Source organism: Monodelphis domestica, chromosome 7 (assembly GCF_027887165.1).
Source record: "Monodelphis domestica isolate mMonDom1 chromosome 7, mMonDom1.pri, whole genome shotgun sequence".
In the NCBI taxonomy this organism is placed as follows: domain Eukaryota; kingdom Metazoa; phylum Chordata; class Mammalia; order Didelphimorphia; family Didelphidae; genus Monodelphis; species Monodelphis domestica.
This window is the reverse complement of record NC_077233.1, coordinates 117,872,349-117,896,959: the sequence shown is the minus strand read 5'-3', so window position 1 is coordinate 117,896,959 and position 24,611 is coordinate 117,872,349. Positions and strand designations below refer to the sequence as shown.

At 33.0% G+C, this 24,611-nt stretch overlaps 1 protein-coding gene across 50 annotated transcripts in view; it reads right to left on the bottom strand.

The window, feature by feature from the left end:
* The window catches only part of MPDZ (multiple PDZ domain crumbs cell polarity complex component), a 229,323-nt gene that overhangs the window by 45,959 nt on the left and 158,753 nt on the right, over positions 1-24,611 (bottom strand). For 14 of the 50 annotated variants that reach the window (XM_056805373.1, XM_056805390.1, XM_056805394.1 and 11 more), the window contains 9 exons: positions 21,478-21,655; positions 18,373-18,483; positions 17,712-17,795; positions 13,120-13,218; positions 8,718-8,880; positions 7,455-7,651; positions 6,514-6,605; positions 6,196-6,286; positions 4,578-4,652 (listed from right to left, as the gene is read on the bottom strand). In XM_056805373.1, coding sequence (XP_056661351.1) covers positions 4,578-4,652; positions 6,196-6,286; positions 6,514-6,605; positions 7,455-7,651; positions 8,718-8,880; positions 13,120-13,218; positions 17,712-17,795; positions 18,373-18,483; positions 21,478-21,655 — 1,090 coding nt within the window. The remainder of the gene's footprint in view (positions 1-4,577; positions 4,653-6,195; positions 6,287-6,513; positions 6,606-7,454; positions 7,652-8,717; positions 8,881-13,119; positions 13,219-17,711; positions 17,796-18,372; positions 18,484-21,477; positions 21,656-24,611) is intronic. The other 36 variants (XM_056805400.1, XM_056805398.1, XM_056805399.1 and 33 more) reach the window with 5 other exon arrangements.

Here is a 24,611-nt window from a genome sequence, read left to right as displayed (position 1 = left end):
CACAGAAAGCAAGAGAAACATGAAAAGGTAAATATGAAAGAAAGGGAAAAGGAGATAAATCTTATCTTTTTCTTTAAGTCAAACTCTCTTCTATAAGGACTACATTTACATCAAATTACATATATTAATATGTGGGGAAAATGTATTGTGTAATTCTCAAAAATTGTATGCACCATAAGAGTAGTTAGAAGAATCATGCATAGGGAAAGATTGGGGCATCAGGAAGATTTAGTAAAAGAGGGGGAAAAGAAAGGAAAAGGGGGAGGAAGCATCGACAATACTAAGACTTACTTCAAGAAATGGGGGGGGGACTAAATAGAATAATCTTTCCCATATAAAGATACACATGGGAAGGGGAGGGGAAGATCTCTCATATGAGGAGAGGAAGAGAGCATAAAGTGGTAATCTTAGAAAAATTAGAGTTAATAGACATATGGAGAAAAATAAATAGGGACAAAAAGGAATACACCTTCTTCTCAGCACCACATGGCACATTCACAAAAATAGATCATACACTAGGTCACAGAAACATGGCACTCAAATGCAGAAAAGCAGAAATAATAAATGCAACCTTTTCAGATGATAAAGCAATAAAAATATCGATCAGTAAGGGTACATGGAGAGTCAAATAAAAAATTAATTGGTAATTAAATAATATGATACTCCAAAATCGGTTAGTTAGAGAAGAAATCATAGAAACAATTAATAATTTCATTGAGGAAAATGACAATGGTGAGACATCCTTTCAAACCTTATGGGATGCAGCCAAGGCAGTACTTAGAGGAAAATTCATATCCCTGACTGCATATATTAACAAATTAGGTAGGGCAGAGATCAATGGATTGGAAATGTAAATCAAAAAACTTGAAAAGGAACAAATTAAAACCCCCCAGAAGAAAACCAAACTAGAGATCCTAATAATTAAGGGAGAAATTAATAAAATCGAAAGTGATAGAACTATTGCACTAATAAACAAGACTAGAAACTGGTACTTTGAAAAAACATAAAATAGACAAAGTACTGGTGAATCTAATTAAAAAAAGGAAAGAAGAAAGGCAAATTAACAGCACCAAGAATGAAAAGGGGAACCACAACTCCAATGAAGAGGAAATTAAGGCAATCATTAAAAACTACTTTGCCCAACTATATGACAATAAATATACCAACCTAGGTGATATGGATGAATATTTACAAAAATATAAATTGCCTAGACTAACAGAAGAAGAAATAGAGTTCTTAAATAATCCAATATCAGAAAATGAAATCCAATAGGCCATCAAAGAACTTCCTAAGAAAAAATCCCCAGGGCCTGATGGATTCACCAGTGAATTCTATCAAGTGTTCAAAGAACAGCTAACCCTAATACTATACAAACTATTTGACATAATAAGCAAAGTGGGAGTCCTTCCAAATTCCTTTTATGACACAAACATGATACTGATCCCAAAGCCAGGCAGGCCAAAAACAGAGAAAGAAAATTATAGACCAATCTCCCTAATGAATATAGATGCAAAAATCTTAAATAGTATACTAGCCAAAAGACTCCAGCAAGTGATCAGAAGAGTCATTCACCATGATCAAGTAGGATTTATACTAGGGATGCAGGGCTGGTTCAATATTAGGAAAACCATCCACATAATTGACCACATCAACAAGCAAACCAACAAAAATCACATGATTATTTCAATAGATGCAGAAAAAGCCTTTGATAAAATACAACACCCATTCCTATTAAAAACACTAGAAAACATAGGAATAGAAGGGCCTTTCCTAAAAATAATAAACAGTATATATCTAAAACCATCAGCTAATATCATCTGCAATGGGGATAAACTAGATGCATTCCCAATAAGATCAGGAGTGAAACAAGGATGCCCATTATCACCTCTATTATTTGACATTGTACTAGAAACACTAGCAGTAGCAATTAGAGAAGAAAAAGAAATTGAAGGTATTAAAATTGGCAATGAGGAGACCAAGCTATTACTCTTTGCAGATGACATGATGGTCTACTTAAAGAATCCTAGAGATTCAAACAAAAAGCTCATTGAAATAATCAACAACTTTAGCAAAGTTGCAGGATACAAAATAAACCCACAGAAGTCATCAGCATTTCTATATATCTCCAACACAGCTCAGCAGCAAGAACTAGAAAGAGAAATCCCATTCAAAATCACCTTAGACAAAATAAAATACTTAGGAATCTATCTCCCTTAACAAACACAGGAACTATATGAACACAACTACAAAACACTCTCCACACAACTAAAACTAGACTTGAACAATTGGAAGAACATTAATTGCTCATGGGTAGGACAAGCCAATATAAGAAAAATGACTATCCTACCCAAACTCATCTATCTATTTAGTGCCATACCCATGGAACTTCCAAAATATTTTTTTACTGATTTAGAAAAAAAAATAACAAAGTTCATTTGGAAGAACAAAGGATCAAGGATATCCAGGGAAACAATGAGAAAAAAATACAAAGGAAGGGGGCCTTGCAGTCCCAGATCTCAGACTATATTACAAAGCAGCAGTCATCAAAACAGTTTGTTACTGGCTAAGAGATAGAAAGCCGGATCAGTGGAATAGACTCAGGGGTAAGTGACCTCAGCAGGACAGTATACGACAAACCCAGAGAACCCAGCTTTTGGGACAAAAATGCACTATTTCATAAAAACTGCTGGGAAAATTGGAGATGGTGTGGGAAAGATTAGGTTTAGATCAACACCTCACACCCTACACCACGATAAATTCAAAATGGGTGAATGACTTGAACATAAAGAAGGAAACTATAAGAAAATTAGGCAAACACAGAATAGTATACATGTCAGACCTTTGGGAAGGGAAAAATTTTAAAACCAAACAACACTTAGAAAGAGTCACAAAATGCAAAATAAATAATTTGGAGTACATCAAATTAAAAAGGTTTTGTACAAACAAAACCAATGTAACTAACATCACAAGGAAAGCATTAAATTGGGAAGCAATCTTCATAAAAACTTCTGACAAAGGTTTAATCACTCAAATTTACAAAGAGCTAAATCAATTGTACAAAAAAAATCAAGCCATTCTCCAATTGATAAATGAGCAAGGACATGAACAGGCAGTTCTCAGCCAAAGAAATCAAGACTATTAATAAGCACATGAAAAAGTGCTCTACATCTCTTATAATCAGAGAGATGCAAATCAAAGCAACTCTGAAGTATCACCTCACACCTAACAGATTGGCTAACATGACAACTATGGAAAGTAATGAATGCTGGAAGGGATGCGGCAAAGTAGGGACACTAATTCATTGCTGGTGGAGTTGTGAATTGATCCAACCATTCTGGAGGGTAATTTGGAACTATGCCCAAAGGGCGATAAAAGACTCTGCCCTTTCCACCAGCCACAGCACTGCTGGGTTTGTACCCCAAAGAGATAATAAGGGAAAAGACCTATACAAGAATATTCATAGCTGCACTCTTTGTGGTGGCCAAAAATTGGAAAACGAGGGGATGCCCTTCAATTGGGGAATGGCTGAACAAATTGTGGTATATGTTGGTGATGGAATACTATTGTGCTAAAAGGAATAATCAAGTGGAGGAATTCCATGGAGACTGGAACAACCTCCAGGAAGTGATGCAGAACAAAAGGAGCAGAACCAGGAAATCATTATACACAGAGATTGATACACAGTGGTACAATCGAAGGTAATGGACTTCTCCATTAGGGACAATGCAGTGTCCCTGAACAATCTGCAGGGATCTAAAAAACACTATCCACAAGCAGAGGATAAACTGTGAGAGTAAAAACACTGAAGAAAAGCAACTGCTTGACTACAGGGGTGGAGGGGTTATGACTGAGGAGAGACTCTAAATGAACACTCTAGTGCAAATACCAACAACAGGGAAATGGGTTAGAATCAAGAACACATGTGATACCTAGTGGAATCATGCGCCAGTTATGGGAGAGTTGGGGGGCGGGGGAGGAAAAGAAAATGATTTTTGTTTCCAATGAATAATGTTTGGAAATGACCAAATAAAATAATGTTTAAAAAAATTCAACTTCTTTCAGGTTTATGGCCAAATTGAATGTTTATTACTAAATCTATCTGATTATGAATGCCACAGAAAATGATATAAAAACTATTTTAAGGAAAAAATGATTCAATCATTCATCCTCCCCCTTTTAGACAATCTAAGAAAAAAGCTGCCTCTATTTCAGCTCTCACTTATCAATCCTTTTTTAATCTGCCTTCAAATCTCATTAACCAAGTTGATGTTATTTTATTTTTGTACTTATTTCCTTCATATCTAATGGGTATATATTTATCTATGTTGTTCTTGCTATTGCATGGTAAATTCCTTATAATTAAGGATTATTTCATTTAAAGTATTTGTTTCATCAAGGCCCAGGGTAGTGCCTGGAACTTATAGGTCCTTAATAAATGCTTGATTGATTGTAATTGGACTGATTTTTGGTGTTTATTATAAATGGTTTCTCAGTAAAGCAACTTCTTTGTTGAGGTATCACTTAAACACTGTTTTAAAAAGACACATCAACTTGATGATTATTTAAAGTAGATTTACCTTGGGAAGTTCCAGATGGTGAACATTTTTAAAAGCACTGAAGTCTACCGCAGAATTGGTATTACTCAATTCAGCCTATAGAAAAAAAATTAAGTATATTTTCAATCAAAAAGATTAATTTTAATAAAATTACTCCAAAGAATGGTATTATTATTCTTTAGCATTTAATGAAATTTACAAATAGTATGCTATCTTCTAAATTGAGTTGCAATCATCTTACAAAATAAATTACATTTAAGGTCAAGATTTTCTAAGGTTGCCTAGGATTTCTATTATAGATGTATGTAGAAAATCTCTAAGAACAGGTTTTTAACCCAAGGTCCATAAACTATTTAAAAATATATTTTGAGAACTATGATTTAACACAATTGGGTTTTCTTTATAATACATATATTCAAAAATACTGTTCTGAGATGACTACAATGCATATAAAGTTAAGAATCCTTAATCCACAATCTAAAAACTCAAATGCTCCAAAACAGCAGGCCCTGTCTCACCATCCATCAACATTTTTTCTCCTTTAAATGAAATCAATCACCATTTTAATGTGTCAGTTTGAAAATGGTATACATACTCCCTTATTATTCACAGTAATAATAATAACTCCCATTTATAAAATACTTTTTTCACACAAACCTCAGGCAGCTGATCTGAACAGCAATATGAACTTTTCGCCCACCCAACTTCAAATCTAAGAGCAACAAAGATTCCAGCAATTGCAGGAACCAAAGTCTGTGGATTAATTTAGAGAATTTTGAATAAAATATTCTCAATTAATTTCAAATTCATAGTGGTATCCATATAGAACAAGTAATTAATCTCGGTTTAATTTTATGACAGCAATCATTATGTGTGTGTTTCTACTAGTCCTAGGATGACCCAGAACATTTTGACTTGGATCAGAAGTTTGTTCTCTGTTCTTTAAGTGCTAGATTTTGCACCATAAGCATGCATTTGTTTTCTTGTGTTAGAATTTTACAGCAGTAAAGAGTAGATATTACTCCAAAGAAAACAAGTAAGACTTATAGTTCTTAACATTTTAATGACAAAAAACTAAGGAGTATAATTAAGGCTAGATTTATGAAAATGGGCTCTCAAAGGTATGTTTTGATGATGAAGAATCAGTTGTAATGCTAGCTAACACTTACAATGCTTTTAAGTTTACAAAGCACTTTACAATTATTATCTTCCAAACCTTTCTGAGAGGTAGGTGGTATTATTATCCCTCTTTTACAAATGAGGATACTGAGTCAGACAGAGAAAACTCTGTGACTTGCTTAGGGTTACACAACTAATAAGACTATATAGCCAGATTTGAACTCGGGTATTCCTCACTCCATGTCCCAACTATCTATCTATTCATTATGCTACCTGGCAGCTTTATGCATTAAATAATTAAAGAACATGTGACAAACAAGTTGAAATTTGATGTCAAATCATGTAAAACCATTCAGTCTGCAATAAGAAAGACCATATTATATGTTAAAATTTTTTAAATATATAAAAATTAAAGTATCACTATCAATTATTTTACTTTGTTCCTATTAACTTATGTGCCACTTTACTACTGAGCACTTGATAAAGTCCTTTCACAAAGAAAAAAATATGATTAAAATACCTCCTGATTCTGAAAAGCCTCCAGGGTAGAAGGTAAACCTTCCATACCTTTACCAGGACAAACAGCCATTTGATTCACTGCATCTTTATTTCTAGAAAACAAAGAATAATCATACTAAGTTCAATTTAAATGATACTTTCACCTACAATAATGGGCATCAGACAGGATATTCATTTTTAAATATACATTTTTGTTTTTCATCCATCCATGCTTTAAGTGCAATTGATATTTAATTAGTATTTATAGAATAAGTAGGAAAGGATTTAGTTAACTTGTTAGCTAAAGAAGTTGCAAAGCTAGTAGGAAAATAAAGCTTACCTGATAAAAATGATTTTTACTTTTGATGGGGCACATTTAATTATTGAAGAAGCATTCTGATGACTTCTCCCATATAAAATTTGTCCATTTATCTGTATAAAAAATATAAATTGACCTTGAAATTTGGATTTTGTTAATTCATAAAATACTTCCCAACAAAATCATCATGTGTCACTTTTGATCATTTTGTTGAAATAATGGTACTTTAAATATTTTTAAAAATAAATACATACATATATACACCCACCAATCTCTGAGAGTAGAAACAGAGATCATCTCTCTCTCCGTCTCTCTCTCTCCTGTCTCTTTGTCTCTGTCTCTCTTCCCCTTTGCCACATACACACACACAGAGAGTGTAATGACCAGGAAGTGTCTAAGATTAGTCACTATGTGCTCTAGTAGTTTAAGGCATCTGTCAGGAAAGCAGGAAGTCACTAGAACTTGTCTTCTATTAGCTCCAGGCACTTGTAATCTGACTCTCCCATCAATGAAGGGACTATTCGAATCACTCAGAGGATCTTCCTGCTGTGACTGCTGCCACTTTCCCAATACCTAACAGGAATCTCAGTGGTCAGAGTCCCAAATGAGTCTCTCTTTGACTCATGGACCATAGAAGTTCTAGGATGTGCTTCTATCTTATCCTTTATTTTATATTAACTTTATTCTTACAAAGCACCTTCCTTACCACTTATCCTGTGAGATATATAATGTATGATTCCTATTTTATAGATCAGGAAATAAGAACTCAAGAGAGGTTAGGTGACTAATCCATGGTTATTAAGGTAAGGCCAACATGACCGCTGTTCATCAATGAGATCCTATTTTTTAAAATAATAAAATAACAGATATAAATGATTGCTGCATTGCTAACTGGTGATTCTCTTTCGCTAGAGTTTTCTTCATTTCAGAGACTGAGTAGTAGTACATCCCAAGAAATTTACCTCTAAAAGTTCATCTCCAATCTGTAGTCGACCATCTTTTCCAGCTGCACCATTTGGGTCAATTCCAACTATAAAAACACTCATTCTTGATCGATCTTTGTTTCCGGCAAGACTGAGGCCCAAACCAGTTCGGCCTTTTTCCAGTTCAATCATGAAAAGTTCACCTGCTAGGGTACCATAACGCTGAAGGATATTTTCTATTTACAATGGAAAGTGAGGAAGTTTCAGGAGCTGGTATTATCTAAAAATTTTGATCATCATTACTTCACTTTAATCTCCTTTGTAATTATTACAATACTCTTTGCTATTTGTTTAGTTTCACATTCTGCATCATTTCTTGGAAAAAATTACTTTAAATCTAAAAAATAAAACAATGTTCTCTTTTGTAACAACTTTAGTGAAATAAGAGATTATCCCCTTTGCTTTTTGGAATGGCTAATATTCTTAGAAGATAATTTCTTTTGAGAGCTACAAAGTAATTTAGATATAATTTCAATCAAAGTCTTCACTATATATGTAGATGACTAAACTGACATCTAGGGATATTAAATTGATTTGTTTAAAGTAATGGATCTAGTTAGTAACAGAATCAGGGGTAAAACCCAAATTGTCTGAATTGTACCTGGAGAATTTTGCCCTGGAGAAAAAATTTTGTCTTTCACTAATGCAAAACTGTGTACTAATGGACTTTTCGTGAACACAACAAAATAAATATTCTTGAGATCATGACCCTGAAAATTGAATGGCAAATAGGAGTCACTCTTGTAATTTCCTTTTATTTTACATATTTAAAAAATAAAACAAGAATAAATTTGTGACTCTGAAAACTGAAAAAGAGTTTAGCTTTCAGGCCAGTTACTTCTCACTCACTAGATCATGCCATCTCTATGCTGAGGCCAAAGACCACAGGGATTAGACTCTCTCCCAATTACACATGCATACCAACTGTAATTAATTACTAACAATTTAATCATGGAAGAGAATCCAAATATTTTTACTTTTATAGAAATCTCTCTGTATTAAACACCATAAATGGGAAAGTCTGTATAAAGAGGAATTTTAAAAAGAAAGAAAAACATGATTTGTTGCCTCAGGAATGTTGTGTTGTATTCAAGCAAAACCATGAGTAAGTTGTTTTTTTTTAATTCAGATTATTCAGTTTAGGAAAACTAAACAGAAGCTCACCTGGACCAAAACCTTAACTAATCTTTCTCTATTTAAAAGCATTCCTTCCTAAACACTATCCCCCCAAAAGTAACTTACTCCAGCTGTAGCCAAACTCATCTTCTTTGTCTCCATCTTCTGAAACTTTGCTGGAACATGACTCTTCAGTATCACTGCTCATTCCAGAAAATGTTGAAGGAGGAGGCAGAGACAAGCTAGGGAATGAAGTCTTTTCAGGCTCTGAATCCAACTGACTAGATGCCTGTGGAGAACAAGAAGAATGCAGTAAATATGTGCAGGCTAAGGACCAGAAAACTGCACAAAATTAAAAAAAAAGTAGGAAATCACAGCAACCATGACTTTAATGTTTCAAACACATAGCAATTAGAATGTGAAATGAATGAGGTAGGGGGAAGTGATGGCATTCAATCACATGTATGAAATGATAGATGAGATGCAGTTAAAAGTCCAAATGTACTTAATACAGCAAATATTTGAAGTCCAATTTAATATAATGTTATGTGTTATTTTTAAAGGCAAGAATCATTCTATTCTAAAACTAAAATGGTTATCATAGGCAATTAGTACAAACTTCCCCTTTAAAAATATCCTTCACTCAATTTTTTTTCTGTAAATATTCAAATAGAGTAGGTGAGGCTTAAGGGGTTTGGCAGGCTCTTCTAAGAAATTAAAAGCAAGTTAACTGTGTCATTATACTTTGCAATAATAGCTCAAAACAGAAATGAATACAAAATAAACACCTAAGATTTATACTGAATTTTTGCATGCATTTTTCACATGCCCCTCTTGGGAAGGACTGAGCTTTGAACTCAGGATTCTTATTCTCAACTCCACAAATAAGAAGACATACATAAAGCAGACTGCAAATTTTAGAGCACCCTTAGAATAAGATGGGACCTCAAAGGGTCATCTAGTCTAATCCCAGTCTGCTAATTCTGGCAAAAGACATATCATTACATAGAATTTCACAGCCTTGGAAGAGTAAATCCAGGCATGCTGGAAGAGTGATACCTTCAGAGGAGAGGCAAATGTGAAAATATCTGCTATATTTATAAATACAGCCAAAGTGAGATATATATATGTATAATTGTATATGTATGTGTGTATACATACACACATATATACAAACTGTTATCCAGCAAAAAGCAATCATTAAACCACTATTAAAGTCAGAAAATAATATACATATATATGAACATGCCCTATTTTTATTGCTGATTTCCAAAAAGGAAAGGATCCCAGAAATGGAAATACTACGTGCTTTCAGCTAAAGTTCTGCCTTCTTCAGATGGTGTCTCTAAAACTACACTGATCATTTTCCCTTTTCTTCCTCCTTTTATACTGTTGCCTATATCTCATCTCATCTTTAATGTTTCTTATACATATATACTTTGGAAAGCACTAAAATTTATTTCTTTGGAAACAAACTTCTGATAGCTCCAAGCACAACAATAGGTACATTGTAAATACTTACTAATTTTTAATCAATCACTCCAAAATGCCATATTATAGAATTTTGACAGTTCCTGGACTTGTGATTTCATTAATATAGGAAATCCCCTCTATCAAGTCAAAGTAGGACCTTCTCTGTAAGTGAGTCTTGGGGTTCCCTACTGTAATGTTGTCAAATTCAAATAGAAGGGGCAGCCCCTAAACTATGTGTAAGGATCCCTGTGAGCTACATACCTACTTAGGAAATCATATATTAATATTATCCATGTTTTATTGTATTTTTATTGATTTTGTTAAGTATTTTCTAATTATATTTTAAACTGACTTGGGAAACACTCAGGAATGGTGAGGTCACATGAAGCTCACCAAGGTATTTAAGAACTCTAGCCTAAAGCACTGAAATTAAGTGACTTGGCCCTGGGTCCCAAAGAGCTGTATGAATCTCAAGCCAGATTTGTCCAATTTTCTCTGGTTTCTTCAATGGATTCATACCTATTATACTAAACTGCCTCTCATGATAGTATGCTAAAATAAAGACTATATTGAGAAATTATGTATGAAACCTCATAGGATTAAAGGTCTAAAGGTCTAGAAATAGAAGGGAATTTAGAGGTGATCTATTCTCACAATGTACTCATGCCCAGAGAAAGGTTAAATGATTCTAGATTACATGAGGAGTAGTTAGAAGAGAGGCAGGATTTGAACTCAGTTCCTGGATTCTAAAGTCTAATGTTCCAAATTCAGTCTTTTTTAATCACCATACAATGAAAATTATTCAGAAAAGAACATTAGAATTTTAAAATACAAAAGGATTTTATTAAAAATATTAACTGTCCTGACAAAGCAAAGAAATACTGATCCCATGATGGTTTTGATTAACAGAGTAGTGGATAACAAAGCTTACTAATAATGATTTTTTCCATTAACAAAATGTTGTCCAACCAGCCTGCATATTACTAAAGCAAATAAACTGTTAGGCTTCATCAAATTTCCCCCAAGATGAACTTTGTATTAATCTCACATGGCTCATTTGATTCAGTCAAGTTTTTTTTAAATAATAAATTGTAGAAATGTCTCTTAAATTTTTTAGTGAAAAAAAAACCAAGGATGACTTCATATTTTAATGATAAATAAAAATTATGTAAAATAAGAATTAGGAAAATTTTTACCAAGTACAATAATGAGAAAACTTAAAAAATAAATTTCCCAAAACTCTAAGGGAATTTTGGCAAATTTAGAAATGCAGATTGTATGGCTCCCAAACAAATTACAGAAGATGGTATGCCATTTTATATAATAAATGAGTTCTACTTAGGCTAGAATGAAGTTAGCAAACAACTTTGTCTGGCATTCTAGGCCATTCCCAATTTTTATCGGTATCCACTCCCCTTTGTGCAATATCTGCTACAGCTAAAAATAGTCTGTACTTTCATGTACTCTCTACCAAAAACACAAGTTTTTTGTTTTTTTTAATACATTGGTGTCTTAGCTCACATTATACCCTAGGTGTGGAATTCCCTTCCTTTTTCCATGTTGCATTCTTAACAATCCTTTCAAGCTTTGCTCATGGCAACTCCATCAGATGTCATCCCTCATCCCTAGGTTAAAAATTACTTTTCTATCTTGAACTTAACTTCACTTTGCAACCCTGACACACATGCTGTGTAATGTTTTCTTTAATTATGTCTATGTGTGTTACCAGGGTCCATGGCTAACCTAACCTCCCCATGTACCCTGATGATGATGACAGCTCTCCGTGCAGAGCGGCAACTTAATGTATATTTGCTGAATGGTATCTTTCTTGAAGACATCAGATTGCTAGAAATGTTCCATAAGCTCAAATAAAATGTTTCAAAAGTCTACAGTCTAAACCTAAATGTTGCTGTAGCAAAACTCATGGACTTTTAAATTTCACAATAGCATACTGACTTTCAAGTAATTTATGTAATTAACTCATTATTGTGTCTCTATACATTCCTTGATGGCAATGATAATCCTTTAACGTGCATAATTTATAGCTTTTTAGGATAGCAAATATAGTAGGAAACAAGATATTCTGAAAAATGTTACATGCCATGTACATAAACATACATGATCTACAAATGTTAATCACAGCACACTAAGTGACACACACACACTTATTCATGTAGAACTACACAAGGAGACAAACCTTAAATGGTGTGGGAGCAAAAGGGTTAGTTGGGGAACAACGGAAGGTAACTCTACCTGGATTCTGTACACCCTACAGTAACAGAAAATAATATTCCACACATTATGGATTATTATAATCAATTCAGATTATGCAAATTCCTATAGCACAAAATCTCTTGCACTTTACAATTGGGAAAATTTTAATGCAATTTATGAAACACTTCCTGATAGATATGAATGTTCAATTCAAACCTTTTCATTACCAAATTCTAGTAAATAGTTTTTAAATGGCTGCTACATTTTTTCTGGATTACCTAAATTTATCAGATTATAACAAATCTACAAAAATATAAAAATATAAAATCTACAAATGCAAAACTAGATATGCTTTTTATTTGTCCAGGTTATTTGTTATCAGAACATTTTGTATGTATATCCACTATTACAAGTATCGACATATGTAGATACACTTCTGCTATTTCTACTGAAAGATCTGTTAATGTAGCAGTTTTTAAAATTGCTTGCAACTTCTGCAACATTTCCATAAAAACTGATTTTCATAAGTTCAACAGAGAAAAACTATTCAATTAGACATTAATATAAAAAAGACAAAACTACACAAGAAGGCAGACAAACAACACATAACAATCACCCTTACTATTCAGAAGGGCCATCTAATTTCAACTACACAAATGAACTGAATCTGGTAAGAGGCATTTATAGATAATCTGTCTAAAAGAGTATTTGCATGCCCACTAGTAACACAAATTTTTTTCCAGATCAAACTTGATGCTGTAAAAATTAAGGCCACTCAAGCAATAACAAAGCAGACAGAATTTTTGGAAAAAGCAATTGCAAGTCAATAGCATTATCCAACCTTGTCAGTGTTGAGCTGCAGAGAATCAGCAAAGGGGTTAGTGCTGCTGAAACTGTACTTAGTGTGAAGGTTGTACGGCAGGGAAGGCAAAGGGGGTTTCTAAAAGGAAAGAGAAGAGGATCTATGAAGAAAAACAGTTTTCAAGTATGACTTTAGAGCTAACATGGAATATATTTGGTCATAAGTTGTATGTGTAATTTTGTTTAATTTTTATATCTAGTTATTAATATAATCAGTATATTTAGTCTGAAATTAAGTGTTTCAACAAAATAAATTGATGTTGCTTTCAAAATGTCAAGAAATGGAAAAATAAGGGGTTCATCAGTTCATAAATTTAAATATGGGAACTGGTTTATCTGATAATGGCCCCACCCCTAAAGAATACCTTCATTTTATTTACCGTTGTTGTATCAACAAATACATAAACATATATGTTGACATGTGGAGATTCCCCACAATATTTTAAAAAGCACATGTTTCCTCATGTATTTAAAAAATAGAAATAGAATGAATATATTTATATTATATATATATTCAAATTAAAAAAAAACAGTATAGTGTGCCAGTTCAAGAATTTCTATAGCTATGCCCTTTCCCATTTTTTGTTGTTGAACTGTTAATACGTTTATTATCTTTTGTTACTTCTCTAATTGTATTATGCTTAAAAACAAAAAAAAAAGGTAAAGAAACAATTAGTTGGAGAAATACATTTTGCCGATTTCTGTATTTCCCTTGATTTGCTGGTGGTATAGGGGATGAGAAATGAGAGTTGGGGAAGTTGGAAGTGAAAGTCAGTGAAGAAGATGAGACACAGGGGAATCAACTTGAATGAATTTCCCTGTTAGGAACTGTAAAAACTTCAGAAATGTCCTTTTAAGTTCCTTGCAGAGTAACTTGTCTGTAATGATATGAGCCAAAGTTTCTAGACATTAACAAACTGAAAGGAAAGACGATTGCTCACTATAATCCATCATTTCCATAGGCTTTTGTTTTGTTTTGAAGGAAGATATTTTACTTAGTATTAGAATCCTTTTACATGCTCTTCTTTAAAAAAAAAATACCTTCTTTCTTAGAATTAATACTATGCATTGGTTCCAAGGCAGAAGAGTATTTAGGACTTGGTAATGGGAGTTAAGTGATTTGCCCGGGGTCACACAGCCTGAAAGTGTCTGCAGCCACAAGAAACCAGGTCCTCCTGTCTCTAGGCCTGGTTCTAATCCACTGAACCATAAAGCTATCACCCACTCTTATTCTTTTGTTGCATGCATCCTCTGAAGGAAAAATACACTTAAAATTCCTTTCCATTCCAGTCAAATGTTTGTGCATTTCTCCTAAAAAACTTTATTGGCTTTAGTGCCACAACACTGCACTCTGGCAAAATTGTATTCTAGTGTCACATTCAGATGCAAATTTCTACTAAAGTTTATGCCATAGTCTTCTCACTGCTGTTCTCAGTGTGTTCCTACAAGACAAAAAAATGGGCAAAGGGCACTTCTACTTCTCTCAGATTCTACTGGGCTTTTCAAGAATTTAAATTCATCATTTTACTAGGTAGAAAGCATAGGACTTTCGGCTCATTGAAGACAGGAGTTGTCGCTTTTCAGCTCTGTATTACCATTGTCCAGTATAATGCTTTGTACATACTGTATTAAATTGATAATATTTGTTGCATTAAAATATCAAGTAATGTGGCCACTTAATTTAGAAAAGATTAAGGAAAGGTGAACAAAATATTCTAGGTCCAATGTTTTAATACTTTGTAAGATCCTTTATCATTTGGCAATAAGAACTCTGCTAAAGTTGTTCCCAAAGTTTTTGTTGTTGTTTTTCAAACTCCTTTTATTATCAATAAGAATAACAATAACAAAATGTATTAAGGACCCCTGAAGCAACTTAATATATTACTTATAATATTCTGCAATTATTTATTACTTAAGGAAACAAGGATTTGCTACTGAGAATTCCTCAGTACATTGTCACAATTCCCAAAGGGTTTATGAACCAATATGGGAACCAGTGGGGTAAAAGAACAGAGGGGAGGTGATATGATGTGTGGGTAAGGATATAGTTATATAGATTATATATATGTAACCATATGTATGCTTATAGGTGTATGTATATTTGTCTATACATATGTACACATGTAGATATACACATACACTTTTAGCAAAAATGCTGGATTGGGTTAAGAATTGAATTGGAAATGCATTTCTTAACCAGGAGAGTATGAGTAAGTTATTTACCTTGCTGAGTCTCAATTGCCCTAACTGTGAAATGGAAATAAAACCATTATCTACCTCAAAGGGAAGGTATGAAGATGAAATGACAAAGTATAATGTAAATATTAGTAATTATTATTGTTAAAAATCTGATGTCAGATCCTGGTCTAGATCTCTGATCTATTATTTCATTTGTGTAAAGAACTTCCCATGGAGAAACTTCCTCCACTTATATAAATGGTCAAATCATGTCAGCAAGGTGCCTGGGGCAGTGAGAGAGGGCAGACTGGCCATAACTGCACATGCTGGAATTGTTTGTATACATCACCTGCTTTTCCTATGAATCTTCCTTCAATTTCCCCATGTAATACTGTAGAAAACTTCAAAAATTCAGGAAATGACTATAGTTATCACTAACCAAATTACTTACATTATTTTTTATTTATAAGTTATTTGGGATTAGGATTTGGTTTTGACACAAATAAAAAGTTAGATCACTTGAAAATGCTTATTATTATCATCTATTGATTTACAGAGAGAGCAGAATTCATATTGAAAAAAATCAATGATTACCTAAAGATTTATATAGAGAGAACAATTCATATTAAAATCAATAGTTATTTAAAGAATTATAGAAAGGGAACAGAATTCATATTGAAAAATCAATGGTTTTCTAAAGGATTATAGAAAGAGAACAGAATTTATATTGAAAAATCAATGACTGCCATTTTTGCTAATATCCTGAAGGGCCACTGGAAGCAAGCTAAGTTCAAGTAGGAGAGAGAAGAAAAGAAAACTTTGGCTCTTTTTGTGCTGACTAAAATCCACTTCAAATGACAAACACATTCAATGTGTCAATCAGTCTGTCATACACCATCCTGTTGTGTTTAACACTGTAAAGTAGAGATAAAGACCATGCCAGATTCATGGGTGGTCATGATTAACAGGAAGATTATTAACAAGCCAACTTATCTTACACCTATAATGTGTAGGTACCTATTGTGGAAAAATATGTGCTAGCGAAACTTAAGTACATTTTCCCATATAATTATTAGGGATGGGAATACTAACCATAAGAAGAAGAAATGTCAACAAAGATAAACTTCACTTTAAACACATCATTAATTCTGATTAAATTAATTATTTAGGTGAGACTTATCCTCAAATCTTGCAAGAATATGGGTAGATGGGACTAAGGATAACTTTATGGGTACCCCTGAGATATTAAAACCAAAGAAAAGAAGTGAATCACCCAAAAGGAGGGTTTACCCAAAAACCAAAATGCAGACAAATATCTCACCAAAGATGGAGGTGTGTAGGGCTTTTGTTCAGCTTGGCAGAAAGAATATCCATACCAGTGAAAGCATGGACCCATTCAAACATCAAACTACTATTTTGTCAGGAATAAGAAGACATTTAATATCAAAGGAGGAAATCTGTCTGCTGTGGTAGAAAGATGTCTGCTCTTAAAATATTAAGAAGTTATGATTGGCACTGAGTAAATGTTTATAAAGCTCAAAAGGTAATCCTGTGAATTACTAATCAGCAGTTTATATTATTGTTCCAAATGTGGAAGTTAGGAACTAAAAAAAAATAGCTTTAACATGATTTAAACAAGCAATGCCAATATTATCTTGCTGTGTCTGTATCTATGTTTAACACAACAAATGGAAGCATGAATGTATCAAGATTTATAATTATTTAAACAAGCTGAAAAAGCATTTATATGGAATGCATTATGATGCTACTCTACCATTTGGTAGATTTTCTCAATTAAATGGATAATTATTATCTAACAATAAACAACTGAATAATTATGAATTGCAGATGTGAAAATAGCTACTTAGAATTGGGAACTACTACATTAATTTCTTACAGCCAACCCAGCCCAGAGCTACATACACCTGTCTTGATGACAAAAGAAAGAATTAGTAAGAGAAATCCAGTCTTTTGTTTGTCCCTTACGCCTCTGAATATGAACAATTTAGTTTTCTAATAACAATGTATGACCTATTTGTTGAGTTTCTTCATACAGCTAACCAACAGGTTCATGTTTAGGAAAAGAAAGTAGAAAAGTACTCAAATCTCCTCCATTTACATAATTGGACTGGAAGAACTTTGTATTTATTTTTAAATGATGTGATAAAGATACTTAAAATAAACTTATTTTAAAATATGAATGAATAATCTCCCTAACTTAAACCAGCTATGAAGAAATTTTCCAAAGAAATTAAGACTAAAATTAATGTAGCTTATCATAAACTGCTGCCCTAATGTTCATTCTTAACACTCATTATACAGTTTCTAATACTTAACAATAATATTTCTGTCACCAAAACAGTTCATTAAACATTTTTTAAAAAATCAATTTACCTGAGATGACTGATGGTAAAATGGGTTAGTGGGTTTCTGCTCACAGAGAGCAGATGCTGATGAAGTGCTAGACACAGACTCTGGCTGGGAAACAAAAGTTATGAAACCACTAGTAAATAGACATGCAATTTAAACAGAATCCATAATGAGGAAGTTTAGTTTTAAGTGGTGCACACAGATACAGAAAGGCTCATTCACATGTGATCATAGCTTTTGATTAGCACAGAAATTCACTGAGAGAATAGAATTATGGAATTACAGTGCTCTCCATTGCTTCGTAAGATGTCATCTTTAATAATCATTGAATGTTCCACTGATCCACCATACCATCTTTCTCTTTAATGAGTTTTCTTTAAACCCTTTGTGATAATAGTAGAGTGACAAAATAGTCTGAATTAGACCTATAGGGCTACCAATAAATCTGGAAGAAAGTTTTTTTTTTCCTCTAGGAATTTTCACATTTGTATATAACAAGCTAGAAATGATTTCCACATGGATTCTGCATTTTAGAAAAAAAAACAACAACAAAAAATACCCTGCAACAAAATTTTAAAGAGATGTCAAGAATCACTATCTTTGTTTGCATACAGTTGGGCTCTGCAGTATATGCTTTATCACATGAGGTTTTCACATGCCTCCTTTCCACTTTGCAGATGCTTACCCTCGGTCTGTTTATAATGCTTTGTACCATAAAGAGTACAGGGTTGCCTGCTTTCCGTATGGCTTCCACAGCTTGTTCGTGGCTTGCATCTCTGAGGTCCATTCCATCCACCTGCAATGGAAGGCCTTAGCTTAACATTATAAGAAGCTAAAGTGAAATGGAGCAATTTGTTGGTCTCAGTACTGAGAATCATTTACCAGGCATCAGGAATATCTGTTTAAACCTTAGAAAGAATTGTGGTATTTTGGCAAACTTTAAAATCAACTTTATTGAGAGTGCGGCTGGATCCATGCATTTGCTATAAGAAATTCAGGATTTCTGATAAACCTGATTGGCAAAAAGGAATTAAAAATTCTATATTTTAAAATAGTGCTAAGTTGTTACTTTAAATAATGAACAGATCAGTATCATTTAAGAAATTGTGTAAAGAAATTCAGTTTTATTGTGAACATTCTTTAACTTATTTCTTTATTTTCCTGTGGAATAATGAAGATCATTTTCCCTTTTTGCTGTCATTCTCTTTTATTTATTCAATGTACAGTTCTTCTGATAAAATCTTATTCTGGTGCCCAGAAATACTCAAGATCATAGTAAGGTTAGTTTTGCAAAAGGAGTTTTTTTTTGGTAATAGACATGAAAGGTGCTAAAAGCCAAGGAAACGTGCTTGTTAGTAATTTTTACATAAATAGACTTAAAATAAAAGCTTAGTTTCATCTAATGCGATGGTTTGTCTGAATCATAACCAAATGACAGAAAATAAAGAAAGGAAAATTAAATCGTCCAAAGGCCAAATGCTAATCCTGGTGGGAAAATAAAGTTCATTGTTAATCATAGTTTCACCATCTCCAATGATTACATTTGTGTTATATGCTAATTCCAAACAGCAAAGTCAAAGCTGATAAGTTCTGAAAAGGAAGAAAATCTGAACTCTATGCACAGAACACCTTTATCTTAAGAATGTGAATCATCTTCATTTACACTTGACAATTTCTGCCAGTAAAATAGTCTGATAAGTAAATTATGCATTTTCTCAGTTAACATTAAGAGACCATAAACCTTTTTGTAGAACTCCCATGTTCAAAAGATCAGTATTTCTTCATAGATATATGCCACTGACTATTATGTGTAAGTAAACAAAGGTACCTTGTTCTGTGACTGAAAGGAATTAATCCAATTCCCTTTTTAACAGAGAATGTCCATTAGGATAATATTGTACAAAAATGGAAGATTACTCCCTTCTGAAAGAGAAGTTGTAAAGACATTTTCCTTTCTGGTTGAATCAAGGAATTTTATTATAAAGGATACATAAACTCTGATAGTCTAAGGCAGAGAAAGGATATTCTCACAATTTTTTGAAAAGTGATTTCTTTGATTTGAAGGCTTTCTAATGATAGGTAAGAAATTGTAAATTATAGAGAATGGAAGTATCAAATAGAAAAGCCTACAATTCTTCAATCTGAAGGATCACAAAATTAAAAAACAAAAAAGAAAGGAGTTCTCTCTCCTCTCTTCCACATAATGGTTCACAGGACCACAGATATAGAGTTTTTGGGGACCTAGTCTGACCTCTTCTGTTTACAAATAAAAGCAAGACCTGGGTAAAATATGTGATCTGTTAAAGGTCAAATAGATGGTAAATCTCAGAGGCAGGATCTGAATCCAGGTCTACTTCCTCCAGACCCAATGTTCTTTCTATTAGAAAGCATTCTCCCTTCTTATTTCAGTGCTAAAATTAAAAACAAAAACAAAAACAAAGACAACTTAATGTTAGTCCTTAAAAATATGATTAATAGTTTGTCTTTCATTTGGGAAATGAGTTTTCAAAGTTCCTGCATTCCTTAAAATAATCATCTTGCTTAAGGGTCAAAAGTTTTTGTTTATTTGATTGTACAGACCCATGATTTCATTGACACAAGACGTTTCTACTAAGGAAATTCCCTCTACCAATTCAAATCAGTATCCACTCTGTAATGTTGTCTTATGATGTCGTCTTGTCTTTTCAGGGGTCGTGGGAAGAAATCTGTGATTTGGTCAAATTAGGGAGCTCCTGGTGAGATACTTTCTGGTTCCACTGCAGATGTGTACCTTCTCTAAAACTTAATATCTTAGAGAGTTGCCACAGGTCCCAAAATACAGGTAAGTGATTTGTGCAAAGTTAAATAATGAGGATGTTTGGAAGTCGGTCTTTATGACTCTACATCAATGAGAGCAGCCTGCCTACAATCACTTGTGGTTTTAGGAATTTGCTTCAGAACTGAGAGGTCACATCTTTGCCTACCAACATTCAGCTATATATATCATACATTCAATTTGAACTTGTATTTTCCTGACATTGATGTTATATGGTTTTCTCTTAGAGGATAATTTGTGTCTATATATAAGATATGCATATCTATGAAAGGTAATAGAGCACATTGGGAAGAATTATGAATTTGGGATCAGGAAAACATAAATACTATATCTTCCCTCTCACCCATAATTGTACAAGTGACTAGATACAAGGCACACTTACCTCCTCTCGAGTGTTTAAAGCAATTCCCTGGATTTATCTCTTAAGCAAATGACTCTTAGATTAGTTCCCATACATAGAATTGTCTGAATTGACAGTATCACATGTACAAATACACACATTTGTATATTAAACATAGACACATTTGTTTATGAAAAATTAAAATGTGTGGTAATTATATAAAACATTGGTGATGGAATATTTTTTCCTTGGGTGTACAAAAGGAATTAAAGAGGTCACAGGAATGATCTACAAAGAAAAGCCAAAGGTAATCAAATTAATCTGCAAGAGAAAAGTGATGAAATTTTCCTTACTTTATACAAAAATGTTTGTCAATTTAAAATTAGTAAATTTATAGTTCTGTTTGTAAAAAGCTTTGTAAGTGCAATTGGTGTTATTTTTTCCTTAAGAAAATTCATGAATAGTTCTCCAATCTGTGTGTGAATGCATGTGTATGTAAACTCACAAAAAATGTTTCAAGTATAAAGGAAATTTTCTCATTGATTCACGCTCTACTATAATGTTTGAAAAAGAGTAAAAATCATTTTCCCTTAAAAATAAAACATTCAGTACAGAAAAATCATATTGTAAGATACCTCTACTATTCTATCTCCAGTTTTTAAGGTTCCATTTTTGCCAGCTGGACTATCTTCCAGAACATGCTTGATGAAGATACCCCTCATCACTTCACCATTGCTTAGTCGACTTCCCATCCCACGTCCTCCAACAATGCTGATGCCCAGGGATTTGTTTGGTTCTCTCCACAGCTCAACCCTAGCAAAAACAAAAAGAAGCCAAGTCTCTGTGTTCATGTTAGTTTTGCAATAGTCCTTGTCTGGGCCCATAAAAGAACCATTTATGTGTAATGAGTAGCAAAATTATTTTTATTTTCCTAAATCTTTATTTTCTATGTCTGGCAAATATTTTGAACTATTTTTTAAATTGTAATTATTTGCAAGGAACATATTTGTTTCCACCAGAGTTTTTCCCTAATGCTTCATGGAATATGGGAGGATCACCAATTTCAAAAGCTATGTCAACAAAGCATAATTTTGAGCAGTTCCTATCAAGCTCGAAAGACTTAAGAGTATGGGTTAAGCAAAGACTTTTATGTCTTTCATCTGAGGATCCATCCAATGATATCAGAAAAATCTCATTATTAGGTTAATGCTAAGGGTGATGAATTTTTCAACCAAAGCTGCTAGTTTACTAAGATGAAAAAAGTTTATGGGCTATGTGTACAGGAAAGAATACCTTTATCTATCAGTACATCAATAGAAATCAGAGTGACAAAATTTGCCCATGAAAAGCAGAGGGAGAGAGAGAGGGACAGGGAGAGAGAGAGAATGCTTTTAGAGTAGACAAGTGCAAAGAAAGAGGTCTTTCGCAGACTTCTGAAAACAGATTTTAATATAAGGAAAATGAGATAAAGTGTAAAGTTAATAAAAGTTAAAACTTATCTAAGGTTAGCAATTATCACATAATAATAACATATTATATAAATATATGATTTATATAATTATATATTATATATATATAAAGTATATATTACATATAAATATATAAAATAATATTAGTAAAAGAGTATCTCATAAGCAGATGAGGTATGGTGGGACTAATATATTCATATTAGAGTTTAAGAAACAAACTTATTTGCTCAGTGATTATTCATCTCCTGGGTTTTACTCAAGTACCTTTCCTGAGCCCTCTTCTCTTTTTTTTCCCTCTAGCTCTCATTTATCTCAGCTGCTTCTTTGAGTTAAATTAAAATCTCATTGCAAACGATGCAAAAATCTATATATCGAGACTTACTCTTTCTCCTGAATTCTATTTCTAAATTTCCAGCTGCTTGATCCCTGAAAATGTCCCATCAGCACTCCAAAATTTCCCATGTTTCAAACAGAACTTGGCACCTTCTCCCAAAACCTACCCACTTTCTAAACCTCTATTTTTTTAGAGGCCATCACACTCCCAGTCATCTGGCTCTATAACCTTGCAGTCATCTTTGATTCTTTCTTCGTCTTTTCCCCACATCATTGAATTCTACCTTTCTTCCCAATTCTATAGCCTTCCCTCCAACCACAAAAGCATCAATCTAGGTCAGTCAGGTCCTCAATATGAGCTTTAGTACTCCTTTCTGGGACACTCTCTTGTATACATTCTTTGATATTAGTCCTTTCTTCCATCTGTTGTATATCTTTTAAAAATTCAAATTGATTGATGAATTCCCTTTGTATCCACGTCTATCTCTTTATACAACTTTCTTTTTTCTTTCCTATTGTAAATACTTTCCATTTTTCCTTCAGAATTTCATTCTTAATAACTTTTCATCCCTCTTAGGATGGTTTTCTTTGTAGAATTTTCAGTCACAAGATCCTATCTATATTTCTCCCCAAACCTTCAAAATCTTTTTCCCAAAATAATAATTCATGTAAGAAGACGTCCTGCTTTCCTTCTATATCAAAAAATCTAAGACAGATGGTCATTTGTCCACAAGTTTGCCATCATTTTAATCCCAGGAATCACTTCCTTCTTATTAAGAATGAATTCCAGGATTACAGTCTTTTTCTATTTTCTAAAGGATAAAATTATCACTAAGCAAAATGAAATTATTAGCTTCTATGCTTTTTATGGAAGCATATATGTTAACCACTCAAGGTTTATTTAATAAGGTATAAGTACTTAATTTCATTTACACAATGGCCTATCCAGGTACAGTGCTTTCTTTAAGGCACTGATCAAAATAAGCACTATATTTTTACTTATTTAGAAGAATCTGTGGGGCATTAATTTGTTTTATCCCTTAATCACATTCTGTCCTAGAATCTTTTTAGTTTTATTTAACTACTTTATAACTTATTTCTCCTATTGCATTTTAAACTCTTTTAAGTGCATGGACATGTATATGGGTCTTTTATTTTTCTTCTATACTCCAAAGTACAAATCAAAGTTCTTGATACATAGCTGGTATTCAACAAATTCTTATGAAATTAAATTTAGTTGAATTAAATCAAGTCAAATTGAATACTAAACTAGTCTGTTATAGCCTTTATTTCACTTCAACATATTTGCTAAAAATCATTTTTTATGTCAACAAAAGATGTTACTCCTGGCTTTCAATGACATGCAGTATGTCCTAAAATTAGAGTCTGAAGGTCTGGGTAAAAAGTCTGGGTCTATTATTTACTATCAGTGACCTTGCACAATATCTTAATCTCTCTCTACCTTAGTTTCCTCATCTGCTAATTGTTTACACAGAAGACTTCATATATCTCTTCTGTTCCAATTCTAAATATAAATTATAGTCATATGATTCATACCTGTAAACTTTTCACTCTATGAATTTCCATCTTTCTCTAAGAGCATCTAATTTGATGAATAGATAGACAGATAAAAAGCTAGACAGACAGACTGATAGACAGACAGACAGACATAGATAGGTAAGTGGACAGAAAGACAGATAGGTAGATAGACAGATAGGTAGGCAGACAGAGAGAGAGAGAGAGAGAGAGAGAGAGAGAGAGAGAGAGAGAGAGAGAGAGAGATAAAAACACTTATTATGTGGCCAGGCACAATTATGGAGTATATGATCCATTATTCTATAAATAAAGCTGTCCCTAATTTATAGGAAGCGGGCTGATTAATAGATTTTAGTTGATTTTTACACCTACATTTTAATAGTTAATCAAATGAAACAGAAATTACACTCAATTCAATTTTTAAGACTATT